This window comes from Anolis sagrei, chromosome 11 (assembly GCF_037176765.1).
Source record: "Anolis sagrei isolate rAnoSag1 chromosome 11, rAnoSag1.mat, whole genome shotgun sequence".
In the NCBI taxonomy this organism is placed as follows: domain Eukaryota; kingdom Metazoa; phylum Chordata; class Lepidosauria; order Squamata; family Dactyloidae; genus Anolis; species Anolis sagrei.
In genome coordinates, this window is record NC_090031.1 from 25729992 (window position 1) to 25753106 (window position 23115).

The 23115-nt window shown below is 45.8% G+C and overlaps 1 protein-coding gene across 3 annotated transcripts in view; it reads left to right on the plus strand.

The window, feature by feature from the left end:
* Positions 1 to 23115, plus strand: part of SGSM2 (small G protein signaling modulator 2) — a 100376-nt gene that overhangs the window by 1412 nt on the left and 75849 nt on the right. For all 3 annotated transcript variants that reach the window (XM_060756965.2, XM_060756964.2, XM_060756966.2), the window contains exon 2: positions 15379 to 15454. In XM_060756965.2, coding sequence (XP_060612948.2) covers positions 15379 to 15454 — 76 coding nt within the window. The remainder of the gene's footprint in view (positions 1 to 15378; positions 15455 to 23115) is intronic.

Here is a 23115-nt window from a genome sequence, read left to right on the forward strand (position 1 = left end):
GTGGTCCAGGTTTAATAAGGCTTAAGATCCCAACATGTTACAGCTGTGATGGTTTGTAGAAAGGGAATCTTCACCCAGGTGCAGAGAATATGTTTTGCAGGCAGGTTTGAGTCCCAATATCAATGGATGTCTTGATTTTCCTGGTGGATTATAGTCTCTGTGCATGCGCAGAAGTCTAGGCTGTTCATTCAGATGGGCGATAAAAGTGTTTTTAAGGAGCAGTTTTGATCAAGGATGGGAAATCCATAGGGAAATGCATCTACACTGTCGAACGGATGCAGTTTGACACCACTTTAAGTGCTATTAACTCCATGCTTTGGAAACCCGGGCATTGCCCATCCTTGGCATTTAGAAGCCCTCTTGGGTAACAGAATAGTATAAATATATGGCCAGGACCTTCTCGATGCCACTGGACTACCGGTGATGTAGGATGCTGGGATCTGTAGTCCACAGCCATTGGGAAGAACTACTTTATTGTGATTTGGGTTGCACAGGGGCCTTTGAGATGTGATAGGACTACAACTCCCATCACCAGGGATGGGGGATGCTGGGAGATGCAGTCCATCATCATTGGAGAGAACTACTTGATTGTGATTTGGGGACAAAGGAATCTTTGAGATATGATTGGACTACAACTCCCATCACCAGGGATGGGGGGTGCCGAGAGATGCATTCTGGTAGCCATTGGAGAGAACTACTTAAACTACTTGATTGTGATTTGGGTTGCACATCCTTTGAGATGTGATTGGACTACAACTCTCATCACCAAAGATGGGGGCTGCTGAGCGATGCAGTCCATCATAATTGGGGAGAACTACTTAACTGTGATTTGAGGGCAAAGGGGCCTTTGAGATGTGATTGGATTACAGCTTCCATCGCCAGGGATGGAGGGATGCTGGGAGATGCAGTCCATCATCATTGGGCAGAACTACTTGATTGTAACTTGGGGACAAATGGATCTTTGAGATATGATTGGACTACAACTCCCATCGCCAGGGATGGAGGGATGCTGGGTGATGCAGTTCATCATTGGAGAGAACTACTTTGAGATGTGGTTGGACTACAATTCCCATCACCAGGGATGGGGAGTGCCGAGAGATGCATTCTGGTAGCCATTGGGGAGAACTACTTGAATGTGATGTGTGGGCAAAGGGGCCTTTGAGATATGATTGGACTACAACTCCCATCACCAGGGATGGAGTTGCCGAGAATTGCATTCTGTAGCCATTGGGGATAACTACTTGAACTACTTGAATGTGATGTGTGGGCAAAGGGGAATTTGAGATGTGATTGGACTACAACTCCCATCACCAGGGATGGGGGATGCTGGGAGATGCAGTCTGTAGAAATTGGGAAGACTTGCATGATTATTATTTGGGGCCTTAGGGATGCTGCTGGACCCATAGCGTCCAATAATAATAATAATAATAATAATAATAATAATAATAATAATACTTTATTGATACCCCGCCACAATCTCCCCAAGGGACTCGGGGCGGCTTACATGGGGCCAAGCCCAACAACATTGGGCAGTGCCAGTGATGGGGGATGCTGGGGCCTGTAGTCCCCCTAGAATGTTGACTTGGAGGTGAAGATGGCAAAGGTTGAGGGCAATGCTTCCTGAGCACCAGAATGCAAGAAGAGGCTCCATCCCTGCATCTTTTCCAGTGCAAGGATGCTCGCTGCCTTCTTCCCATCGAACGAACGCATTTCGTGACGCACACGCTGCCCGCTTTGCTTCCTTTCCCTGTCTGCGTTGGGGATGGTGGGAGGAGGCGGCGGATGGCATGAAAACCCATTCAAAAACAAGCCCGGCACCGTAGATTTCTTTCCGGCGGGTGCCTTTTGAGTCACGTTGTGCAGCTTGCTTCCCGAACCCACGCCAACATCGAGCCCTTTGGCTAGAAATCTGCATAGATTTACATACGGACCTATCCATATGCTTGTCTGTATTATCTGTATTTTTTTCAATGTCCGTGTACATAAATGGAAGCATTGGTCCTTGTTGACAGGGATATATTGGAGCAAACTTTGGCCCTCCAGGTGCTTTGGACTGCAACTCCCACAATTCCTAACAGCCGGTAGGCTGTTAGGAATTGTGGGAGTTGAAGTCCAAAACACCTGGAGGGCCAAAGTTTGCCCATGCCTGTATTAGAGTGTATCTCAAGTCTTGGGAGTTGTAGTTTGGACTCAAGATCTTATAAAACTAATTCCCAGCATCCTGTACCATTGAGCAGCTCAAGTGGCATCAAACCGCATTTGTTCCAAAGTATAGATGTGTTTGGATTCAACGTTACATGTTCTATAATATTTTATTTGCTGTGTTGTCGAAGACTCTCAGCATCATTTGGTTGCTGAGAGTTTTCCGGGCTGTCTGGCCATGTTCAGAAGCATTCTCTCCTGATGTTTCGCCCACATCTATGGCAGACATCATCGGAAGTTGCGAGGCAAGGGAGGTTTATATATTCATGGAATGATGTCCAGGGTGGGAGAAAGAACTCTTCCCTGCTTGAGGCAAGCGTGAATGTTGCAATTGGCCACCTTGATTAGCATTTAATGGCCTTGCAGCTTCAAAGCCTGGCTGGTTGCTGCTCGGGGGATCCTTTGTTAGGAGGTGTTCGCTGGCCCTGATCAATCTCTGTCTGGAATTCTACTGTTTTTTGAGTGTTGCCCTTCTATTTACCGTTCTGATTTTAGAATTTGCCATTGATTAGCATTGAATGGCCTTGCAGCTTCAAAGCCTGGCTGGTTGCTGCCGAAGGGATCCTTTGTTGGTTTGCTGGCCCTGATCGATTCTTATCTGGAATTTCCCTGTTTTTTTTTTTTTAGCATTGCTCTTTATTTACAGCCCTGATTTTAGAGTTTGGCATTATTAGCATTGTACGGCCTTGCAGCTTCAAAGCCTGGCTGGTTGCTTTCTGGGGGATCCTTTGTTGGGAGGTGTTTGCTAGCCCTGATTGATCCTTGCTTGGAATTCCCCTCTTTTTTGAGTGTTGCTCTTTATTTACGGCCCTGATTTTAGAGTTTGGCATTATTAGTATTGAATGGCCTTGCAGCTTCAAAGCCTGGCTGGTTGCTGCCTGGGGTATCCTTTGTTGGGAGGTGTTTGCTAGCCCTGATTGATCCTAGCTTGGAATTCCCCTGTTTTTTTTAGTGTTGCTCTTTATTTACAGCCCTGATTTTAGAGTTTGGCATTATTAGCATTGAATGGCCTTGTAGCTTCAAAGCCTGGTTGGTTCATTCATGCTAATTTGGGTGACCAATGGCAACATTCACACTTGCCTTAAGCAGACAAGGGTTCTTTCTTCCACCTTGGACATTATTCCAAAGATATATAAACCTCACTTGCCTAGTTTCTAACTGACCTCACAACCTCTGAGGATGCCTATCATAGATGTGGGTGAAACGTCAGGAGAGAATGCTTCTGGGACATAATCTGGAAACCTCACAGCAACCCATTTTCTTCTTTTTTCTCCTTTAGATCCTGCTTTCCCCCCATAACTCAAACATTGATAAGAAACACATATACAAAGGCATAAGTAAACACATGCAAAAGGTTATTGTTGAATTACAATTTGAGCATTGAAGCCATTGAAAGCAATTCCATTTAAAGGGCAAGAGATTAAAAAAATCTAATAGTGTGGTAAACTCAGTAAACAATAGGCAATTACTTCAAAATGGAACAGTTCCTAGTATCTGTTATTATATATAAAAGGCAACATATATATGTACTAACTTGGGTACCCGTCATGGCCCGGGTTATTTCAAAAAGTCAATGTTTTAATTGTCCAGAATGCATAAGGTTCTGGGTGAACTACAACTCACATTCCAGGTTAACCCTGAGAAACTCCATCAGTACTTGAAGTTTGTTATGTTGGGCAAGTTGACTCTCAATGTATCATTGGTGGGGTTCAGTGTGCACTCTGGCTGTAGGGAGAACTACAACTCCCACTAGGGTGAGTCAGTCCCCTCAAACCCCTCCAGTCGGTTGAGTTAGTCATGGGGGTTTTGTGTGCCAGGTTTGGTCCAGATCCATCATCGGTGGTGGTCCTTGTTTCTCTTGTTGTGGGTGAACTACAACTCCCAGAAAGGAAGGTCAGCTCCCCCCAAACTGCTCCAGTAATCAAATTTCAGCATATTGGGTATATGTGCCAAGCTGGTCCAGATCCATCAGTGTTTGGGTTCACAGTGCTCTCTGAATGTAGGTGAACTACAAAACCCCCAAATCAAGAAGAATTTTCCCCAAAGTACCAAGTTTGGTCCATGTCCATCATTGGTTCCATTCCCCCCAAATCCCTCCAGTAATCACATTTCAATATATCAGGTATGTGTGCCTAGTTTGGTCCAGATCCGTTTGTGTTTGGGTTCAGAGTGCTTTCTGAGTGTAGGTGAACTACAACTCCCCCAAAACAAGGTGAATTTCCCCCAAATAATTTTCTCCAGTATTTTTTGCTGGTCATGGGGGCTCGGTGTGCCAAGTTTGGTCCAATTCCATCTTTGGTAGAGTTCAGGATGCTCATTGCTTGCAGGTGAACTATAAATCCCAGTATCTACAACTCCAAAAGTTCAGGCCAATTCCCCTCATAACCCACCAGTATTCAAATTTGGGTATATTGGGTATGCATTGCCTAGTGCGCGTGTTGATTTTGTTGGCAGATTACCGCAATCGTCATCCTTTGGTGGCTTTCTCTTCAACTTGGTGAGATTTATTCTGGAATATTGGCTTCTTTTCTCACCAGGCAACCCACAACTGCTTGGATCTCGCTATCCACAGCCACTCTTAAGTTGCTCAACAACACTCCTAGAAATCCTAAGAGGTGGTAAACTGGGATTTCTGGGAGGTGTAGGCCAAAACTCCTGGGGACCCACAGGTTTGAGAACTACAGGTATAAGTGGACACCCCATCCACACACATACATACATATTTAGAATTTTATAATGTGTATAGATAGATATATGTGGAATGTATTGTTGAAGGCTTTCATGGTGAGAATCACTGGATTATTGTGAGTTTTCCGGGCTGTCTGGCCATGTTCTAAGATGCAGGTGAAACGTCAGGAGAGAATGCTTCTAGAACATGGCCATACAGCCCGGAAAACTCACAATAATCTGGTGATTCTGGCCATGAAAGCCTTCCACAAGAAATTCAACATTTATTTATTTATTTATTTATTTACAACTTTTATATTCTGCCCTTCTCATCCCGCAGAGGACTCAGGGCGGATTACAGTGTACACATTTATGGCAAACATTCAATGCCAGTTTTGACATAAAAACATATACAGACATACACAGAGGCTATTTAGCTTTTTCTGGCCGTCAGGGGAGCTGTCACTTTCATCGTCCATCTGCAACGCTGATGAAGCACTTCCGCATTCCCCGCATGCTTCCCCCGCTGGAATGCTTTGTTGGAGTCTTCTTTATGGCCTCATAAATCAGTTAATTTAGCCTCCCCACACTTTTAAGGTGGTACCTAATTTTCCTACTTGACAGATGCAACTGTCTTTCGGGTTGCAAAGGTCGACAACAGACCACACACAATTGGTTGGGAACCCACTCCAACCTGGGCTGGCTTCGAACTCATTACCTTTTTTGGTCAGAGTGATCTTAATGCAGCTGACACTCAGCCAGCTGTGCCACAATCCCGGTGCATCTATCTATACACATAATCAAAAATCAAAATATGTATGTATGTTTGTGGCTGGGGTGTCCACTTATACCTGTGGTTCTCAACCTGTGGGTCCCCAGATGTTTTGGCCCACAACTCCCAGAAATCCCAGCCAGTTTACCACCTCTTAGGATTTCTAGGAGTTGAAGGCCTGCATCTATGGAACATGGCCATACAGCCCGGAAAACTCACAGCTACCCAGATGTATGTTGATTTGATCCACAAAGGCTCCTCCGTGGCTTGATGGATTTGGATCAAACTTGGCATACAGACTCTTTAATATCCAACTTAAAATACTGATGTGGGTTGAAATAAAAAATCCTACCTTCTTTGGGACCAGGGCCCTAAAAAGGATGAAGTGGCTATATATGTTTGCTGCACTCGGTTGCAACCACCAGAGGGCAGTAGAGAGATAAACAAAAACTTTCAAAATGCATCCTTTTTTTTGGCGTTTACACTCATTTCAATTGCTAAACCATCCCTAGATTGTAGATTTTCATCTGCTTCTGGAAGACATCCAGAGAAATAGACCTCATGGCAATTGGTCCCATTATCAACTGCTCAACAATCATAGAATCAAAGAGTTGGAAGAGACCTCATGGGCCATCCAGTCCAACCCCATTCTGCCAAGAAGCAGGAAAATTGCATTCAAAGCAACCCCAAAAGATGGCCATCCAGCCTCTGTTTAAAAGCTTCCAAAGAAGGAGCCTCCACCACACTCCGGGGCAGAGAGTTCCACTGCTGAACAGCTCTCATAGTCAGGAAGTTCTTCCTAATGTTCAAATGGAATCTCTGAAGCTTGCTGCTTCCATTCTAATGCTGGCTTTCTGAGGAATGTTTGGAGAAGTGCTTTCTGTGCTTCCCTGACTCTCAAAACCCGGCAAATATTTTCATATGTTGCCTTTGGGAAGCATTATATTGGATTTCGGCGTTAGTTTGCTGGGTTCTGCTGCTCCTCCTGGTGAGGGATTTATTTCTTTGACTTTCATTTTGAAAAAGGCAGGCAAGTAATAGGTTGTGGATGCCTGCCTTTAATCCGGTTGGGATCGTATTCCCTCTCTCTGTAAAGGCTTGGTGGGTTGCTCTGTTGGTTGGGGATCCTGGGAGTTGTAGTTCAAAAAGTCTAAAACAATAATATTATGGTTGGGGGTCACCACAATGTGAGGAACTGTATTATGGGGTTGTGGCATGAAGAAGGTTGAGGAAAAAATGCTTTAGATCAGCGCTTCTCAACCTTCCTAATGCCACGACCCCTTAATCCAGTTCCTCCAGTTGTGTTGACCCCCAACCATAACATTATTTTTGTTGCTACTTCACAACTGCGATTTTGCAACTGTTATGAATCGAAATGTAAATATCTGATATACAGGATGTATTTACATTCACTGGACCAAACTGGGCACAAATACCCAATATACCCAAATTGGGTTGAGCGGGGGCATTGATTTTGTCCTTTTGGGAGTTGTAGTTGCTGGGATTTATAGTTCACCTACAATGAAAGAGCATTCTGAACCCCCACCAACGATGAAATGGAACCAAACTTGGCACACAGAACTCCCATCACCAATAGAAAATACTGGAAGGGTTTGATGGACATTGACCTTGAATTATGGAGTTGTAGTTCACCTACATCCAGAGAGCACTGTGGACTCAAACAATGATGGATCTGGACCAAACTTGGCATGAATACTCAATGTGCCCAAATGTGAACACAGATGGAGTTTGGGGAAAATAGACATTGACATTTGGGACTTGTCATTGCTGGGATTTATAGTTCATCTACAATCAAAGAGCATTCTGAACTCCACCAACGATGGCACACAGAACTCTCAAGACCATCAGAAAATACTGGAAGGGTTTGGTGGACATTGATCTTGAGTTTTGGAGTTGTAGTTCATCTACATCTGGAGAGCACTCTGGACACGAACAATGATGGATCTGGACCAAACTTGGAACAAATACTCAATATGCCCAATTGGGAACACTTGTGGAGTTTAGGGGAAACAGACCTTGGCATTTGGGAGTTGTCATTGCTGGGATTTATAGTTCATTTACAATCAAAGAGCATTCTGAACCCCCACCAACGATGGAATTGAACCAAATTGGGCACACATAACTCCCATCACCAATAGAAAATACTGGAAGGGTTTGGTGGGCATTGACCTTGAGTTTTGGAGTTGTAGTTCATCTACATCCAGAGAGCATTGTGGACATAATGATGGATCTGGACTAAACTTGGGACAGATACTCAATATGCCCAAATGTGAACACTGGTGGAGTTTGGGGAAAATTGACATTTGGGAGTTGTAGTTGCTGGGTTTTTAAAGTTCCCCTACAATCACAGAGCATTCTGAACCCCACCAACGATAGAATTGGGCCAAACTTCCCACACAGAACCCCCCAAGAGCAACAAAAAATACTGTGTTTTCTGATGGTCTTTGGCGACCCCTTTGACACCCCCTTGCGACCCCCCCAGGGGTCCCGACCCCCAGGTTGAGAAACACTGCTTTAGATAAAGGTCCTACACTGACTCCATGGCCCATCAAGTCCTTCCAACCCTTCTACACCAACTCGGAAGCATCGGCGGAAAGGAGACCTGGAAAGGAGCAGCGATTTGGCAAGACTCAGTCCCTGACCTCTTCTCCCCTGTTCTCGAGTTCGGATGTGTTGCCAAACAATCGGAGCCAATCTTAGAAGGGAAGCAGCTCCTAATATAGCCTGACATGACTGACTCACAGCAAGAGTAGTATAGCAAGGGAAGGAGGCGGCGAGTACATTGGAGTCCATTCCAATGCGCTATGAAAAACCACATCAGTGGCTGACACCAGGGATTTGTCTTGTCACACCGGAGCTGTGGCTTCAAGGACACAATGAGACGCAGCCGCTCAAAAAGCTAATGCAATTCCAGGCTGCATCAATGGGAGAATAGTATCAAGATGGAGGGAAGTCATAGTCACACTGAATTCCGATTCCCTAGAATAACCCTAAAAAAAGTAGTAGAGAAAAGAGTGGGACTATCACTTCTCACATAAATGGTGCTCCATGCAGTCATGCTGACCTTATGACCTTGGAGGTGTCTACGAGCAACGCCAGCACTTCAGCTTAGAAATTAAGATGAGCACCACCCTCCAGAGTCGGACACAACTGGATTTAAATGTCAAGGGGAAACCTTTAGCTTTACTATCACTTCCCACAATATCGACGCTAGACTATTTCTGCAGCATAGAATCACATTGGTTGCTTTAGCTGCCACATCACACCATTGCCTCGTAACCCACTTCTATTTATCGCAGGACGCTGAAACTGCACATGAGTCATGATACAAGTTTCTATAGGTTACGTGCCAATTGACAACTCTGAACTGAGAATGGTCTTGATGTGACAGCTGCCAAAGTGGAGTGAGGTTTGAGAATGGACCCAGCGTAAGACAGAGCAGTCCTCAAGTTCCTTTCCTTGAAAGGCCACATATCAGAAGAGACCAGGGCCGTAGCCAGAAAAATTTTTCGGGAAGGGTTGACAATTTTGGCGGGGGTGTGTGTGAAAATTTGGGGGGGGGGGTTGAAAATTTCGGGGTTGAAAATTTCGGGGGGGGGGGGGGTTGAAACCTGCCTCCTAGCTCACGCTGAAGCAAAGAGCACAGCAGAGGGCAGAGCAGCCTTCACTAGCCTGCAGCTCCGCCCCTGTCAACCACCTCCACCAAGTCTGGCCTTCAACACACACACACACTACTTGGTTGCTTCACTACATCGGCTATTGCTGCAAGTAATGACAGTGTGAATAAATTGTCAATATTTGCTTGAGATAGTGCTTACAGTTCTGGAGGGACTCTTAATTTTTTTGCATCTCAAAGACTTAGCAGGGGGATTTGGTTAACCAGTTAAAACTCATGAGTAAACCAGGTTTTTTAAAAAAATCTGAAACATTTCGGGGAGGGTTTGAACCCCTAAAACCACCCCCTCGCTACAGGCCTGGAAGAGACGTTTGATGAGATGAAAGAGGATGATGGTGAGCATTCCCCATCATATGATGGAGTAAAGAACTGGTAACATCAATTCCAACGTGGTTGGACTTTGGTGCAAACATCTCCAATTCCAGGGTGAGCCCACTCTGCTATTGAAAGACACACCATCCAGGGAGTGGAGGTCGCCATTTTGGAAAATCGCTGCATAACCATTTGCCACTGAGCCCAAAATGTTAAGATGAGTGTGGGATCTGTGGAAAAAAAATCACCCAAGACCATCTTCCCATGCATTATTATTTATTTATTTACCGCCCCTCTCAGCCCGAAGGCCACTCGAGGCGGTTTGCAGTCGGCGGTCAATACCCCCAAACAACATAAAATACAGTTAAAAACATTATATATAATATAAACCATATAAAAGCAACAAAACAATAAAAGCCATAAAACACAAGTCCTCAGTGTCTCATCACTAAAATCATTTTTCCGTCGCATTGTCCAATCGTTCCGTGGATCTCAGTCTGTTGCACTGCGTCTGCAAATGCTTGCTCAGACAGCCAGGTTTTGACTCTCTTTCGAAATGTTAGGAGGGAGGGGGCTGATCTAATATCCCTAGAAAGGAGGTTCCATAGCTGAGGGGCCACTGCTGAGAAGGCCCTGTCTCTCATCCCCGCCAATCGTGTCTGCGAAGGGGGCGGGACTGAGAGCAAGGCCTTTCCAGACCATCTTAAGCACCTAGGGAGAGATGTGTTTGGACAGGTAAACTGGGCCGGAACCGTTTTCCACAGTGAATTTACTAAAGTTCATGCATGGCCAATGTTTTAGGTCGTATCTGTTACACTTCAAATTTGCTGCCGCTCTGTATTCCTCTGAGAATTTGCTAAAGTTTATTCTTCACGTATGGCTAACATTCTCATGTCTTACTTGGTGACATTTCATTAAAATTTCTAGTTTTTTACTCGGGCGTGTAGTGTGTCATGGCTCCCATCACCTCTCATTAGAGCTTGCTAGTCACCCAGTTGTGTGATTCACAAGCACTAAGAAGAAGGACAAGTTGCTTACCTGTAATTATATTTCTTTGAGTCGTAATCTGAGAATTCACACAACCCCACCCATTCTCCCCACTAGTGTCATGCCCTCCCTTGGTTGCATTGAGTGCAGCTGGTAACCGCCTCATATGCCAGCGGTTCTCAACCTGGGGCTCGCAACCCCCAGGGGGGTCACCTGGCCATTTCGGAGGGGTCGTGAGGCCGCCTCCGTTGGCCCTACCCCAAGGGCTCGGGCCAGGTGAGGGGTCCTCTGTGCGAGGCCTGGCCTCGCGCAAAGCCCGCCTCACCTGCTTTGCGTTCTCGCCATCAGCGAAGGCCCTCCGCATGAGGCCTGGCCTCGCACAAAGCCTGCCTCGCGTTCTTGCCATTGGTGAGGGCACGGGGCAGGCGAGGGGTCTCCACTCGCTGGGCCCCCCGACTGCTCACACTTTTCCAAAAACAGGAACAAGTCAAATGCTCTCAGTCTCTCATGACATTGTTGTGCCATGGAAAGCAGGAGGACTTTTTCAACAGGCTGATCATACAGGGTGAAAGCTGAGTCCATCACTCTGATCCTGAAACTCAAGTCCAGTTGATGCCATGGAAGCATCTGCTCCGAGTTGCCCCTGGGCTAAGAGGGGCGGTATATAAATGTAGTAAATAAATAAATGTGCCCAACACTTGGCAGACAAAGTCATGCTCACAGTATTTGGGGACCAGCACAAGCAAAGGGGACCATGATGACTGGGGCAGACTAAGCTTCACTGCTGCGAACATTGCGGGAGGCCATCCAAACCAAGAGACAATGTGGCATGCTCACCAAAAGTGTCCACTTTCTGCAAGACAACACACATATTCATAACTCACCTGTTACCCAAATGGAAGCATACTCCGGTGGCTTGGAAATTCGACCGCATCCTCCTTATTCCCCCAACCTCACACCATTGGACTTCCACCTCTTTCCAACAACGAAATTATTTTTGAAGGGCAAGCCTTTTTAGGTGATGAGACTCTGATTTCCGAAGTCACAACATGGCTTTGGGAACAACCTGTTGCCTTGTCCAAGCGAGGTGTTTACAGTTGCTTCAAAACATGGGAGAAGTGCGTGTCCCGAGGTGGCACCCATGGAGAGAAGGACTCCGAACTGGACCAAGTTTCATTGCTCTCAGTCCACAGGAAGGGAGTCAGAGGAAATCTTTATTGAACAGCCCCTCGTAGATCCATTATAATATGTAGAGTTCTTCCGCCATATGTCACCCAGCCCATATATCTGTGCATTTAATGCTTGACTTGTGGTGCCCAGAACAGGACACAGTGCTATTCCAGGGGACCAATCACAAAAAAGTGCTCAATTTGGACACTAGATGCAGACCAGAATCACATTGGCTTTTTTTAGAGCTTGAGAGCAAAGCATCCAAATACTTTTTAGGTTGGAACGGTGTGAGAGAATTGGCCGTCTGCAAGGACGTTGCCCAGAGGATGCCGGGATATTTTTTGATGTGTTATCATCCTTGTGGAAGGCTTTTCTTCTCTCTGCGTTTTCTCTGGATTTGAACCTGCAACCTGTCGGTCTTCAGTCCTGCTGGCACAGGGGTTTAATCCACTGCACTACCAGGGGCTCCTTGCAGAAGTGACTTGTAGTTCTGACATGACCAAAAAAAAAGTTTACGAATGATTTGCAGCAAGGGGACCGTCATGGCGCAACAGATTAAACTGCTGAACTGTTGAATCTGCTGACCTAAAGGTTGGAGGTTCAAAGCTGCGGGTCAGGGTGAGCTCTCACTGTTATCCCTAGCTCCTGCCAACCTAGCAGTTTGAAAACATGCAAATGTGAGTAGATCAACAGGTACCGCTTCAGTGGGAAGGTAACAAAGGATTAAACTGCTGAACTGTTGAATCTGCTGACCTAAAGGTTTGAGGTTCGAATCTGCGAGTCAGGTTGAGCTCCTGCTGTTAGCCCTAGCTCCTGCCAACCTAGCAGTTCGAAAACATGCAAATGTGAGTAGATCAACAGGTACCACTTCAGCGGGAAGATAACAAAGGATTAAATTGCTGAACTGTTGAATCTGCTAACCGAAAGGTTGGAGGTTTGAAGCTGCGGGTTAGGATGAGCTCCCGCTGTTAGCCCTAGCTCCTGCCAACGTAGCAGTTCGAAAACATGCAAATGCGAGTAGATCAGTAGATCTTCAGCAGGAAGATAACAAAGGATTAAACTTCTGAACTGTTGAATCTGCTGACCTAAAGGTTGGAGGTCCGAATCTGCGAGTCAGGTTGAGCTCCTGCTGTTAGCCCTAGCTCCTGCCAACCTAGCAGTTCGAAAACATGCAAATGTGAGTAGATCAACATGTACTGCTTCAGCGGGAAGATAACAAAGGATTAAATTGCTGAACTGTTGAATCTGCTAACCGAAAGGTTGGAGGTTCGAAGCTGCGGGTCAGGATGAGCTCCCGCCATTAGCCCTAGCTTCTGCCAACCTAGCTGTTTGAAAACATGCAAATGTGAGTAGATCATCATGTACTGCTTCAGTGGGAAGATAACAAAGCATTAAATTGCTGAACTGTTGAATCTGCTAACCGAAAGGTTGGAGGTTCGAAGCTGCGGGTCAGGATGAGCTCCCGCCGTTAGCCCTAGCTCCTGCCAACCTAGCAGTTTGAAAACACGCAAATGTGAGTAGATCAATAGGAAGGTAACAACGGTGCCCATGCAGCCATGCAGGCAACATAACCAAGGAGGTGTCTACGGACAGCAGGCTCCCCGGCTTGGAAATGGAGCAAGAGCACCTCCCTATGGCCAGAGTTGAGCACTGCCTCCAGAAAGCCGGAGATGAAAGGGGAAGCCTTAACCTTTGCTCTGTGTATTAGTGTGTCATTGTTATTCCACTGTATTAAAGGCATTGAATGTCTGCCTATCGGTGTATGTTGTAATCCGCTCGGACTCCCCTCGGGGAGATAGAGGAGAATATAAATAAGGTCTTGTTGTTATGATTAAGCAGCCTTGCCGTGGCATTTCAAAGGCTTCCGCCTCCCCGTTCGAGGTTGGCCAATTGGAAGCAATTGTGGATGGAAACTGGGCCACAGGGAAGCGTCTCTCCAGCGCCACCAGTGCTGCCTTGTTGACCCAACAGGGCGTCTCCCTGGCTGATCACTCCGACAAGAGTGCGCTGTTTGTTTTGGCAGGAGAATCACCAAACGGTCTGGGTTTTACGCACTGGGAGCAAGCCAAGTTCAGAGAGGAACAGGTGGGACAGAAGGCAGGGAAATAAAGGCGGCAGATGGTCACATCATGTGGCAAGAGGTTCCAAGTATCCTAGAATCCTAGAGTTGGAAGAGACCCCAAGGGCCATCCAGTCCCACCCCCTTCCAAGAAGCAGGAAAATTGCTTTCAGCCTTCACACTGAAGCTTCACATCCGACAGCCTTCAACCTCGGGCTTCTCTCACCAAAGCTTCTCACACCAGGCCTTGTTGTAGTTGGGAGTTGTAGTTGCTGGGATTTATAGTTCACCTACAATCAAAGAGCATTCTGAACTCCATCAGCTAATGGAATTGGGCCAGACTTGGCACATAGAACTCCCATGACCAATAGAAAATACTGGAAGGGTTTGGTGGCCATTGACCTTGAGTTTGGGAGTTGTAGTTCACCTATATCCAGAGAGCACTGTGGACTCAGACAATGATGAATCTGGACCAAAGTTGGCATGAATACTCAATATGCCCAAATGCGAACACTGGTGGAATGTGGGGAAAATAGACCTTGAGTTTGGGAGTTGTAGTTGCTGGGATTTATAGTTCATCTACTATCAGAGAGCATCCTGAACTCCGCCAACAATAGAATTGGGCCAAACTTGCCACACAGAGCTCCCATGACCAACAGAAAATACTGGAAGGGTTTGGTGGGCATTGGCCTTGATTTTGTCCTTTGAGAGTTGTAGTTGCTTGGATTTATAGTTCATCTACAATCAAAGATCGTTTTGAACTCCACCAACGATGGAATTGAACTAGTCTTGGCACAGAGAACTCCCATGACTAACAGAAAATGATGGAAGAGTTTGGAGGGCATTGACCTTGTGTTTGGGAGTTGTAGTTCACTTATATCCAGAGAGCACTGTGGACTCAAACAATGATGGATCTGGACCAAATTTGGCAAGAACACTCAGTATGTTCAAATGTGAACTCTGGTGGAGTTTGGAGAAAATAGACCTTGACATTTGGGAATTGTAGTTGCTGGGATTTATAGTTCACTTACAATCAAAGAGCATTCTGAACTCCACTAGCAAAAGAATTGGGCCAAACTTCCCACACAGAACCCCCATGACCAACGGAAAACATTGTATATTCTGACGGTCTTTGGTAACCCTCCCAGGGGTCCCGACCCCCAGGTTGAGAAACACTGTGCTATAGCATCCTAGGAGTTGTAGTTTGGGGAGGGCTTGAGCCATCGTTTCCAAAGAGGGCTGGTGCCTCCCCGAGCTACAACTTGCATGATTTCACAGCACTGAGCCATGGCAAAGTGGTGTCAAACTGCATTAATTCTGTAGTGTAGATGCACTCTTGTTCTGTTAGTGGGTGACATGTGATACCATGTGCTACAACTCCAGTCATTCCCAATCAGATTGACCCTTCAGGTAGTCACCCAAACGTCTGGAGGGCCTGTCATTCAAACTGTCTTGGTTTGTGGTTGATGGGAATGGTAGTCCCACGCATCTAAAGGGTCTTTCTCCTTTTAGGTGAAGCAAATCATGGAAGAAGCCGTCACGCGGAAATTTGTCCACGAAGACAGCAGCCACGTCATTGCGCTGTGTGGTAAGTGACAAACTCTCTTTCTTTACCTCCTTTTCAAATGCTTTTTTTCCTGGTCACATCTAAAGACACACATGTCTTTCGTCCACGGACAATATCTTTATGGCTTTTTAGAAGACTTTTTAAAATCCCTCCTCAAGGTGGTTGCTTCAAATCCAATCGCAGGGGTTCAAATACATTGTGCATGTGGCAGGGCTCAGGGAGTATTGTAGCAGGTGGTCAGTGGTTTGCTCTTCTCCACACTCACATGTCGAGGATTCCACTTTGTGGCCCCATTTCTGAAGGTTGGCTCTGCATCTCGTGGTGCCAGAGTGCAGTCTGTTCAGCGCCTTCCAAGTCGCCCAGTCCTCTGTGTGCCCAGGGGGGAGTCTCTCATTTGGTATCAGCCATTGGTTGAGTTTCTCGGTTTGAGCCTGCCATTTTTGGACTCTCGCTTGCTGAGGTGTTCCAGCAAGTGTCCAGGGGGGAGTCTCTCATCTGGTATCACCCATGGATTGAGGTGTTGGGTTTGGGCCTGCCACATTTGGACTCTCGCTTGCTGGGGTGTTCCAGCGAGTGTCTCTGTAGATCTTAGAAAACTATTTCTAGATTTAAGTCGTTGACGTGCTGGCTGATACCCAAACAGGGGATGAGCTGGGGATGTCTCTGCTTTGGTCCTTTCACTATTGGCTGCTACTTCCCGGCGGATGTCTGGTGGTGCAATACCGGCTAAGCAGTGTAATTTCTTCAGTGGTGTAGGGCGCAGACACCCCGTGATAATGCGGCATGTCTCATTAAGAGCCACATCCACTGTTTTAGTGTGGTGAGATGTGTTTCACACTGGGCATGCATACTCAGCAGCAGAGTAGCATAGCGCAAGGGCAGATGTCTTCACTGTATCTGGTTGTGATCCCCAGGTTGTGCCAGTCAGCTTTCGTATGATATTGTTTCTAGCACCCACTTTTTGCTTGATGTTCAGGCAGTGCTTTTTGTAGGTAAGAGCACGGTCCAAAGTGACTCCCAGGTATTTGGGTGCGCTGCAATGCTCCAGTGGGGTTCCTTCCCAGGTGATCCTCAGAGCTCGGGATGCTTCTATGTACTTAAGATGAAACGCACATGTCTGTGTTTTAGATGGGTTGGGGATCAGCTGGTTTTCCCTGTAATAGGCATGAGAGCACCTAGAGCTTCGGAGAGCTTCTGTTCAACCATCTCAAAGCTCCCTTCTTGGGCGGTGATGGCATGACCATCAGCATAGATGAAACTCTCTGTCCCTTCTGGCAGTGGCTGGTCGTTTGTGTAGATGTTGAACATGGATGGAGCAAGCACGCTCCCCTGAGGCAGGCCGTTCTTCTGTTTCCGCCATCTGCTTCTCTGGTCCTGGAACTCAACAAAAAGCTCCTGTTTTGTAGCAGGTTTCCTATGAGGCGAGTGAGGTGGTAGTCCTTTGTGATACTATACATTTTTCTCAGGAGGAGGCGGTGGTTCATAGTATCATAGGCTGCTGACAGGTCTATGAAGACAGCTCCTGTGATCTGTTGCCTTTCAAAACCATCTTCTATGTGCTGAGTCAGGTTCAACACTTGCAATGTGCAGCTTTTGCCTTTTCTGAACTGTGTGATGTATCGGCGAGTAATGAGTGCAGATCCCAGTAAGGTGGCAGATGGTAATTTTGTCCGTGCCAATAGTGTTTAAGTGCAGGCCAAGGTCTTTAGGCACTGCACCCAGTGTACCGATCACCACTGGGACCACTTTACTGGCTTGTGCCAGACTCTTTGCAGTTCAATCTTTAAATCCTCATATCGTGTCAACATTTCCAGTTGCTTCCCTCTTATCATTATATTGTTATATTAATATATTATTATTAAATAATAATAATAATAATAATAATAATAATAATAATAATTATTATTATTATCATCACACTATTGGCTCATGTTCAGTTTGTGGTCTACTAAGACTCCTGGATCCTTTTCACATGGACTGTGTTCAAGCCAAGTGTCGCCCGTCCTATATATTGTGTATATAATTTCCAATACTCCTTCGCGAAAACCAAATTGCAAGCGGAGCTGAACTGACCGTAAAACAAAAACCATCACAACAATAACTGTGATGAAGACAACGAAAAGGGAGCAAAGCACATTGGTAATCTTAATGGCTCTCCCCGGCTAACAAACCAAATCGATTTCCCCTTTCTTTGTATTGATTTTACAACGCGGCTTGTTTTCCACCTTGAAATCGTTGTGGCGGAAAACAATCCAGCCCCAAGAGGCACTTGAAGGTACAATAGGGAAACCTAAGGGTTCGGAGGAAGCCGGATTCGGGGCTCAGCGGCACGTTTTGTGCTCTTACAAGGGCAGCACAGTCGATACCGAGTCCGGATCAGAAACGGCGCTGAGCTCCCCGCTGGCAAAAATCAATGTGGCCCATTTCTGCTCCATTTGCCGTCCAACAGCCTTTGAATCTTGCCTGGAGTAAACTGGCTTTAGGAGGCGTTTGAATCTTGCCCTCCGGTGCTTTAGAATTATTAAGCATATAATTGCCCCCTGTGGCACTATGGGTTAATATTCCACTCTTGAACAGCTCTGACTGTCAATAAGTTGGGTTGCTGTGAGTTTTCCGGGCTGTCTGGCCACGTTCCTGAAGCATTCTCTCCTGAAGTTTCGCCCACATCTATGGCAGGCATTCTCAGAAGTTGGGAGGTCTGTTGGAAACTAGACACGTAAGGTTTGGAATAATGTCCAGGGTGGGAAAAAGAACTCTCTTCTGTCGGAGGCAAGTGTGAATTTATTTATTTATTTATTTACGGTATTTATTTATTTATTTATTTATTTACTCAGGGTGGATTACAGTGTACACATATATGGCAAACATTCAATGCCAAACGTATACAGACATACACAGAGGCTATTTAACTTTTTTCTGGCCGCCAGGGGAGCTGTCGCTTTCATCATCCATCTGCGACGCTGATGAAGCACTTCCACATTCCCCGCATGCTTCCCCGCTGGAATGCTTTGCTGGAGTCTTCTTTATGGCCTCATAAATTAGTTAATTTCACCTCCCCACACTAGGTGGTACCTAATTTTCCTACTTGACAGATGCAACTGTATTTCGGGATGCAAAGGTCGACAACCGGCTACACAATTGGTTGGAAGCCCACTCCAACCTGGGCTGGCTTCAAACTCATGACCTTTGGATCAGAGTGATCTTAATGCAGCTGACACTCAGCCAGCTGCGCCACAATCCCGGTTGCCACTGACCAGCTTGATTAGCACTGAATGGCCTTGCAGTTTCAAGGCCTAGCTGATTCCTGCCTAGGGGATCCTTTGTTGGGAGGTGTTAGCTGGCCCTGATTGTTTCTTGTCTGGAATTCCCCTGTTTTCAGAGTGTTGGACTTTATTTACTGTTATGATAATAATACTTTATTTGTATACCCAAAGGGACTCAGGGCAGTTTCCAACATATAAGGCAAATAATTGCCAGAAAGAAAACCATACAGACAATTACATCAAAATAAACACATTCAGCAATACAGAAGAGTCTTGCTTATCCAACATCAACGGGCTGGCAGAATGTCGGATAAACAAAAATGCCGGATAATAAGGAGTCTCCTACTTTTACCCACCCAACGTGGTGCTAGACACCTAGAATACTAACAACAGAGACTCAAAGAGTTAAGGCAAGGCAACACCTCAGGGCTAGAACAGGGAATTTATAGTCTCGTTCTGCTTTTGTCAGACCTCACTTGGAGCAATATTTTGTCCCGTTCTGGGCACCATGATTTAGGATGGATATGGACAAGAGAATAGTGACCATGGCAGAAGGGGGTTAGACTAGATGGCCCTTGGGGTCCCTTCCAATTCTGGACACAATACCAGCTAACCAAGATGTGCTGTTCAAGTAAATGGGGATGCATTTTGGTCCTGGTTTGGGTCCCAACCTCTGCTCCGCATGTGCCACGTTCCCCCCACAAAGTACACCAGGGCATCGTGCCATCCTCCCTCGTTCCCTTTCCATTTGTTGCCATAGTGCCATTGCGTTGCAGATGGTTTGAAACCCCTCTCCTGCCACCTGAGGACACCAAGGGATGCTTGGCTTGTTATGTTCTTTTGCGAAACATGGATTTATTCTTTGCGTGCCAACAAAGCTCCCCCTTTTCGTGGGCTGGTTAATGACAAGTCGTGATTCTGAACCCGATGGGACCATTAATGCTGCCGATTTCTGGGTGGGGGGTGAGGCTAGGAAACAAAAATGATGCAATCTGTTGCCTTTCGCCCGGGCCCAAAGGACGGCGCAGTCCTCATCGTCGGGTGTAAAACAATTCTTTTGTTTTGTTTGAATTGTATTTGCTTAGCAACCACCATCTGCTGCTTCGTCTTTCCGAAGGCGAATCTGACGGTGGGTTGCGGCAAAAATAAATTAGCAGAGTCTTACCAAGCCAAAAGCAGGGAGTGCCCCATAAATGGTGCCAAAGGAATGGGAGAAACCCTCCGTTGAGCTCCTTGAAAGCCTTCCCTTGTTTCTTTGGGGTGCCATAAAGAGGGGGGCAAGCCAATCACCCATTAATAGGCTTGCGTTGGGTTATCATCTCAGAAGAACGTGCCTTGTGCTGGAGAGCTTGGAGAGATCACAATGTCTGGCATCCCAGGACAGCCCTATGGCAACTACGGATAACAGGGAGTCCATATATTCCTCTCTGCTATGGTAGACCATTATGGCTAACATGCATTCATTTTGACTCCGGGTGCATCTATACTGAAGGATTAATGCAATTTGACTTCTTCTTAGGGGATCCCTCATTATCTGAGTAGGATTGTCTTCCAAGATCAGTGTAATGGGTGCCCTGTTCTTGATCTGCATATTCTCCCGCAGTGAGGGCATTGGTTTTCAAAGGTTCTGGATGGGGTTGGTGTGACGCACCTTCCTCTTGGCACATTTCTCTCTTTTGCCCTCCATTCGTGCCTCTTCAAATTCTACAGCACTGCTGGTCACAGCTGACCTCCAGCTGGAGCGCTCAAGGGCCAGGGCTTCCCAGTTCTCAGTGTCTATGCCAGAGTTTTTAAGGTTGGCTTTGAGCCCATCTTTCAATATCCTTTCCTGTCCTCCAACATTCAGTTTTCCGTTCTTGAGTTCGGAGTAGAGCAACTGCTTTGGGAGACGATGGTCAGGCATCCGGACAACATTGCCAGTCCAGTGGAGTTGATGGCGGAGGAGCATGGCTTCAATGCTGGTGGTTTTTGCTTCTTCCAGCATGCTGATATTTGTCCGCTTGTCTTCCCAAGAGATTTGCAGGATTTTTCAGAGGCAATGCTGATCAAATCATTTTAGGAGTTGCATGTGATGTCTGTAGACAGTCCACGTCTCGCAGGCGTATAGCAAGGTTGGGAGGACAATAGTTCTGTAAACACGCACCTAGTATCCCTACGGATGTCCCAGTCCTCAAACCCTCTCTGCTTCATTTGGGAAAAATGCTGCGCTCGTAGAGCTCAGGCGGTGTTGTATTTCATAGTCAATGTTGACTTTGGTGGAGAGGTGGCTGCTCAATTCTGTTCAGTTCCTAAGGAAGTCTAGTTTTTGGCTAGATTCCTGAAGGAAGTTTTGGGAGTTACTTTCAGAGATTCATTTCCTGAAGTAATTTTCTGTGGTGGAACTTTGAAGACTTGTAACCCGGAAGTTTTAAGATTTTGACTCTTAACGCAACCACAAGCCTTTTATGCCAGTATTATACTGAAACCATTAAGCATTTGTACCTGAGTAGTTCAAGCCTGTTCAATAAACATTCTTGTTATTTTATTCAACTTATACCAGCCTCAGTGTGAATACCTTTGTGGTCAAAGTAGTACTAAAGTAAGCTTCATAGCAGCCTCTACAAAACCATAGTGGCACAGTGTGTGTTACAGAACAAACTCTCAATATTACCTCAGCCTGAATGGTATTGAAATGGTGGCAGTGGAATTCTTTTGAAGAAGCATTTTAAACTTCTTAGTTCCAGTGGTTCCCAGTTCCTAACTTTTAAATATATAGTTGGTTCAGCAACCATACTCTCTCTTCCTTTTGTGAGCGTTATAATTTTGGCTGAGTAGCATTGGGAATATTTTATATCTATTTCCCCATCGAAATAATTTTAATTAATTTTTTTGCTACTTCTCGGCTGCCCTTTATTATACCATATTGGCAATTGGGTCTCTCGTTCCTCTGCCTTTTCTAAACCCGACTTGTACTTCTGGCAACTCTCGCTCCATGTCTTGCCGGAGTCTTCCTTGTAGGATCTTGAGCATTACCTTACTAGCATGAGAAATAAGTGCCACAATAGCTATAGATTGAGGGTATTTATGTTGAGGGTATTTATGTTGAGGGTATTTATGTATTTATGTCATCAACCATACAAAGGACAGAGACAAATAAAACAGTCTAACAAGACAAAATAGCTCATGAATAATTCAGTACCGCATTGAAAGCTTCAGCAAGGTTTTAGGAGATCTTCGGAGAATGAGTGACAAGAAAGATATCTCTAAAAGCTCCATGATTGCTTATTTTTTGAAAAACGAAATCCCAAACCTGACATTTTCCTCGGTTTCTAAGTGCAGCTCTTCGTACATTACTCATAACAGGCGAGAGCGCGGAGGAAATGTATTCTAACCCAAAAGCCTTTCTGAAAACATCGTGTTTCGCCAATGGCAAAATTGCAAAGAGTCGTGTGTGCAGAGAAGGAGAAGAAAGGAAATATTCAGCAGCAGTGTGAATTCTCATGGAGGTTCTTTCCAGCACCTGATAATGCTGAAGGCATTGGAAATATTGTAAGTGCCAATGGGAGGGAACCCACGCAGGAGGAACTGGCATTGCATATTTATCAAAGCTCATGGAATATCTATACACATAATAAAAGTGAAAATATGTGTGTGTGTGCGGCTGGGGTGCCAGCTATAATTCCTACCCATGAGGAGCTACCAAAGGTACTCCCTCCAATGACATTGCAGGTTATAGTGAGCACCATGAACATAGAATCCTAGAGTTGGAAGAGACCTCCTGGGCCATCCAGTCCAACCCCATTCTGCCAAGAAGCAGGAAAATTGCATTAAAAGCACCCCCAACAGATGGTCATCCAGCTTCTGTTTAAAAGCTTCCAAAGGAGGAGCCTCCACCACACTCCGGGGCAGAGAGTTCCACTGCTGAACGGCTCTCACAGTCAGGAAGTTCTTCCTCATGTTCAGATGGAATCTCCTCTCTTGTAGTTTGAAGTCGTTGTTCCATTGCATCCTAGTCTCCAGGGAAGCAGAAAACAAGCTTGCTCCCTCCTCTCTAGGACTTCCCCTCATGTATTTATACATGCAGGGCGGCTCAAGCCATTACGCAAAGTAAGCCTTTGCAGTATAGTTGATTTTGCCCAGGGGCGCTCTTGAGACGCTCTTGGGGGGAAATAGACATTGACATATGTGAGTTGTAGTTACTGGGATGTATAGTTCACCTACAATCAAAGAGCATTCTGAACTCCACCAATGATGGAATTGAACCAAATATGGCACACAGAACTCCCACGATGAACAGAAAATATATATCAGTGATTGGTTGGGGGCAAAATACTGTTTGCTTACCGTTGAAAACTACCTAGGGCCGCTCTGTATACATGGCTATCATGTCTCCTCTCAGCCTTCTCTTCTTCAGGCTAAACATGCCCAGCTCTTTAAGCC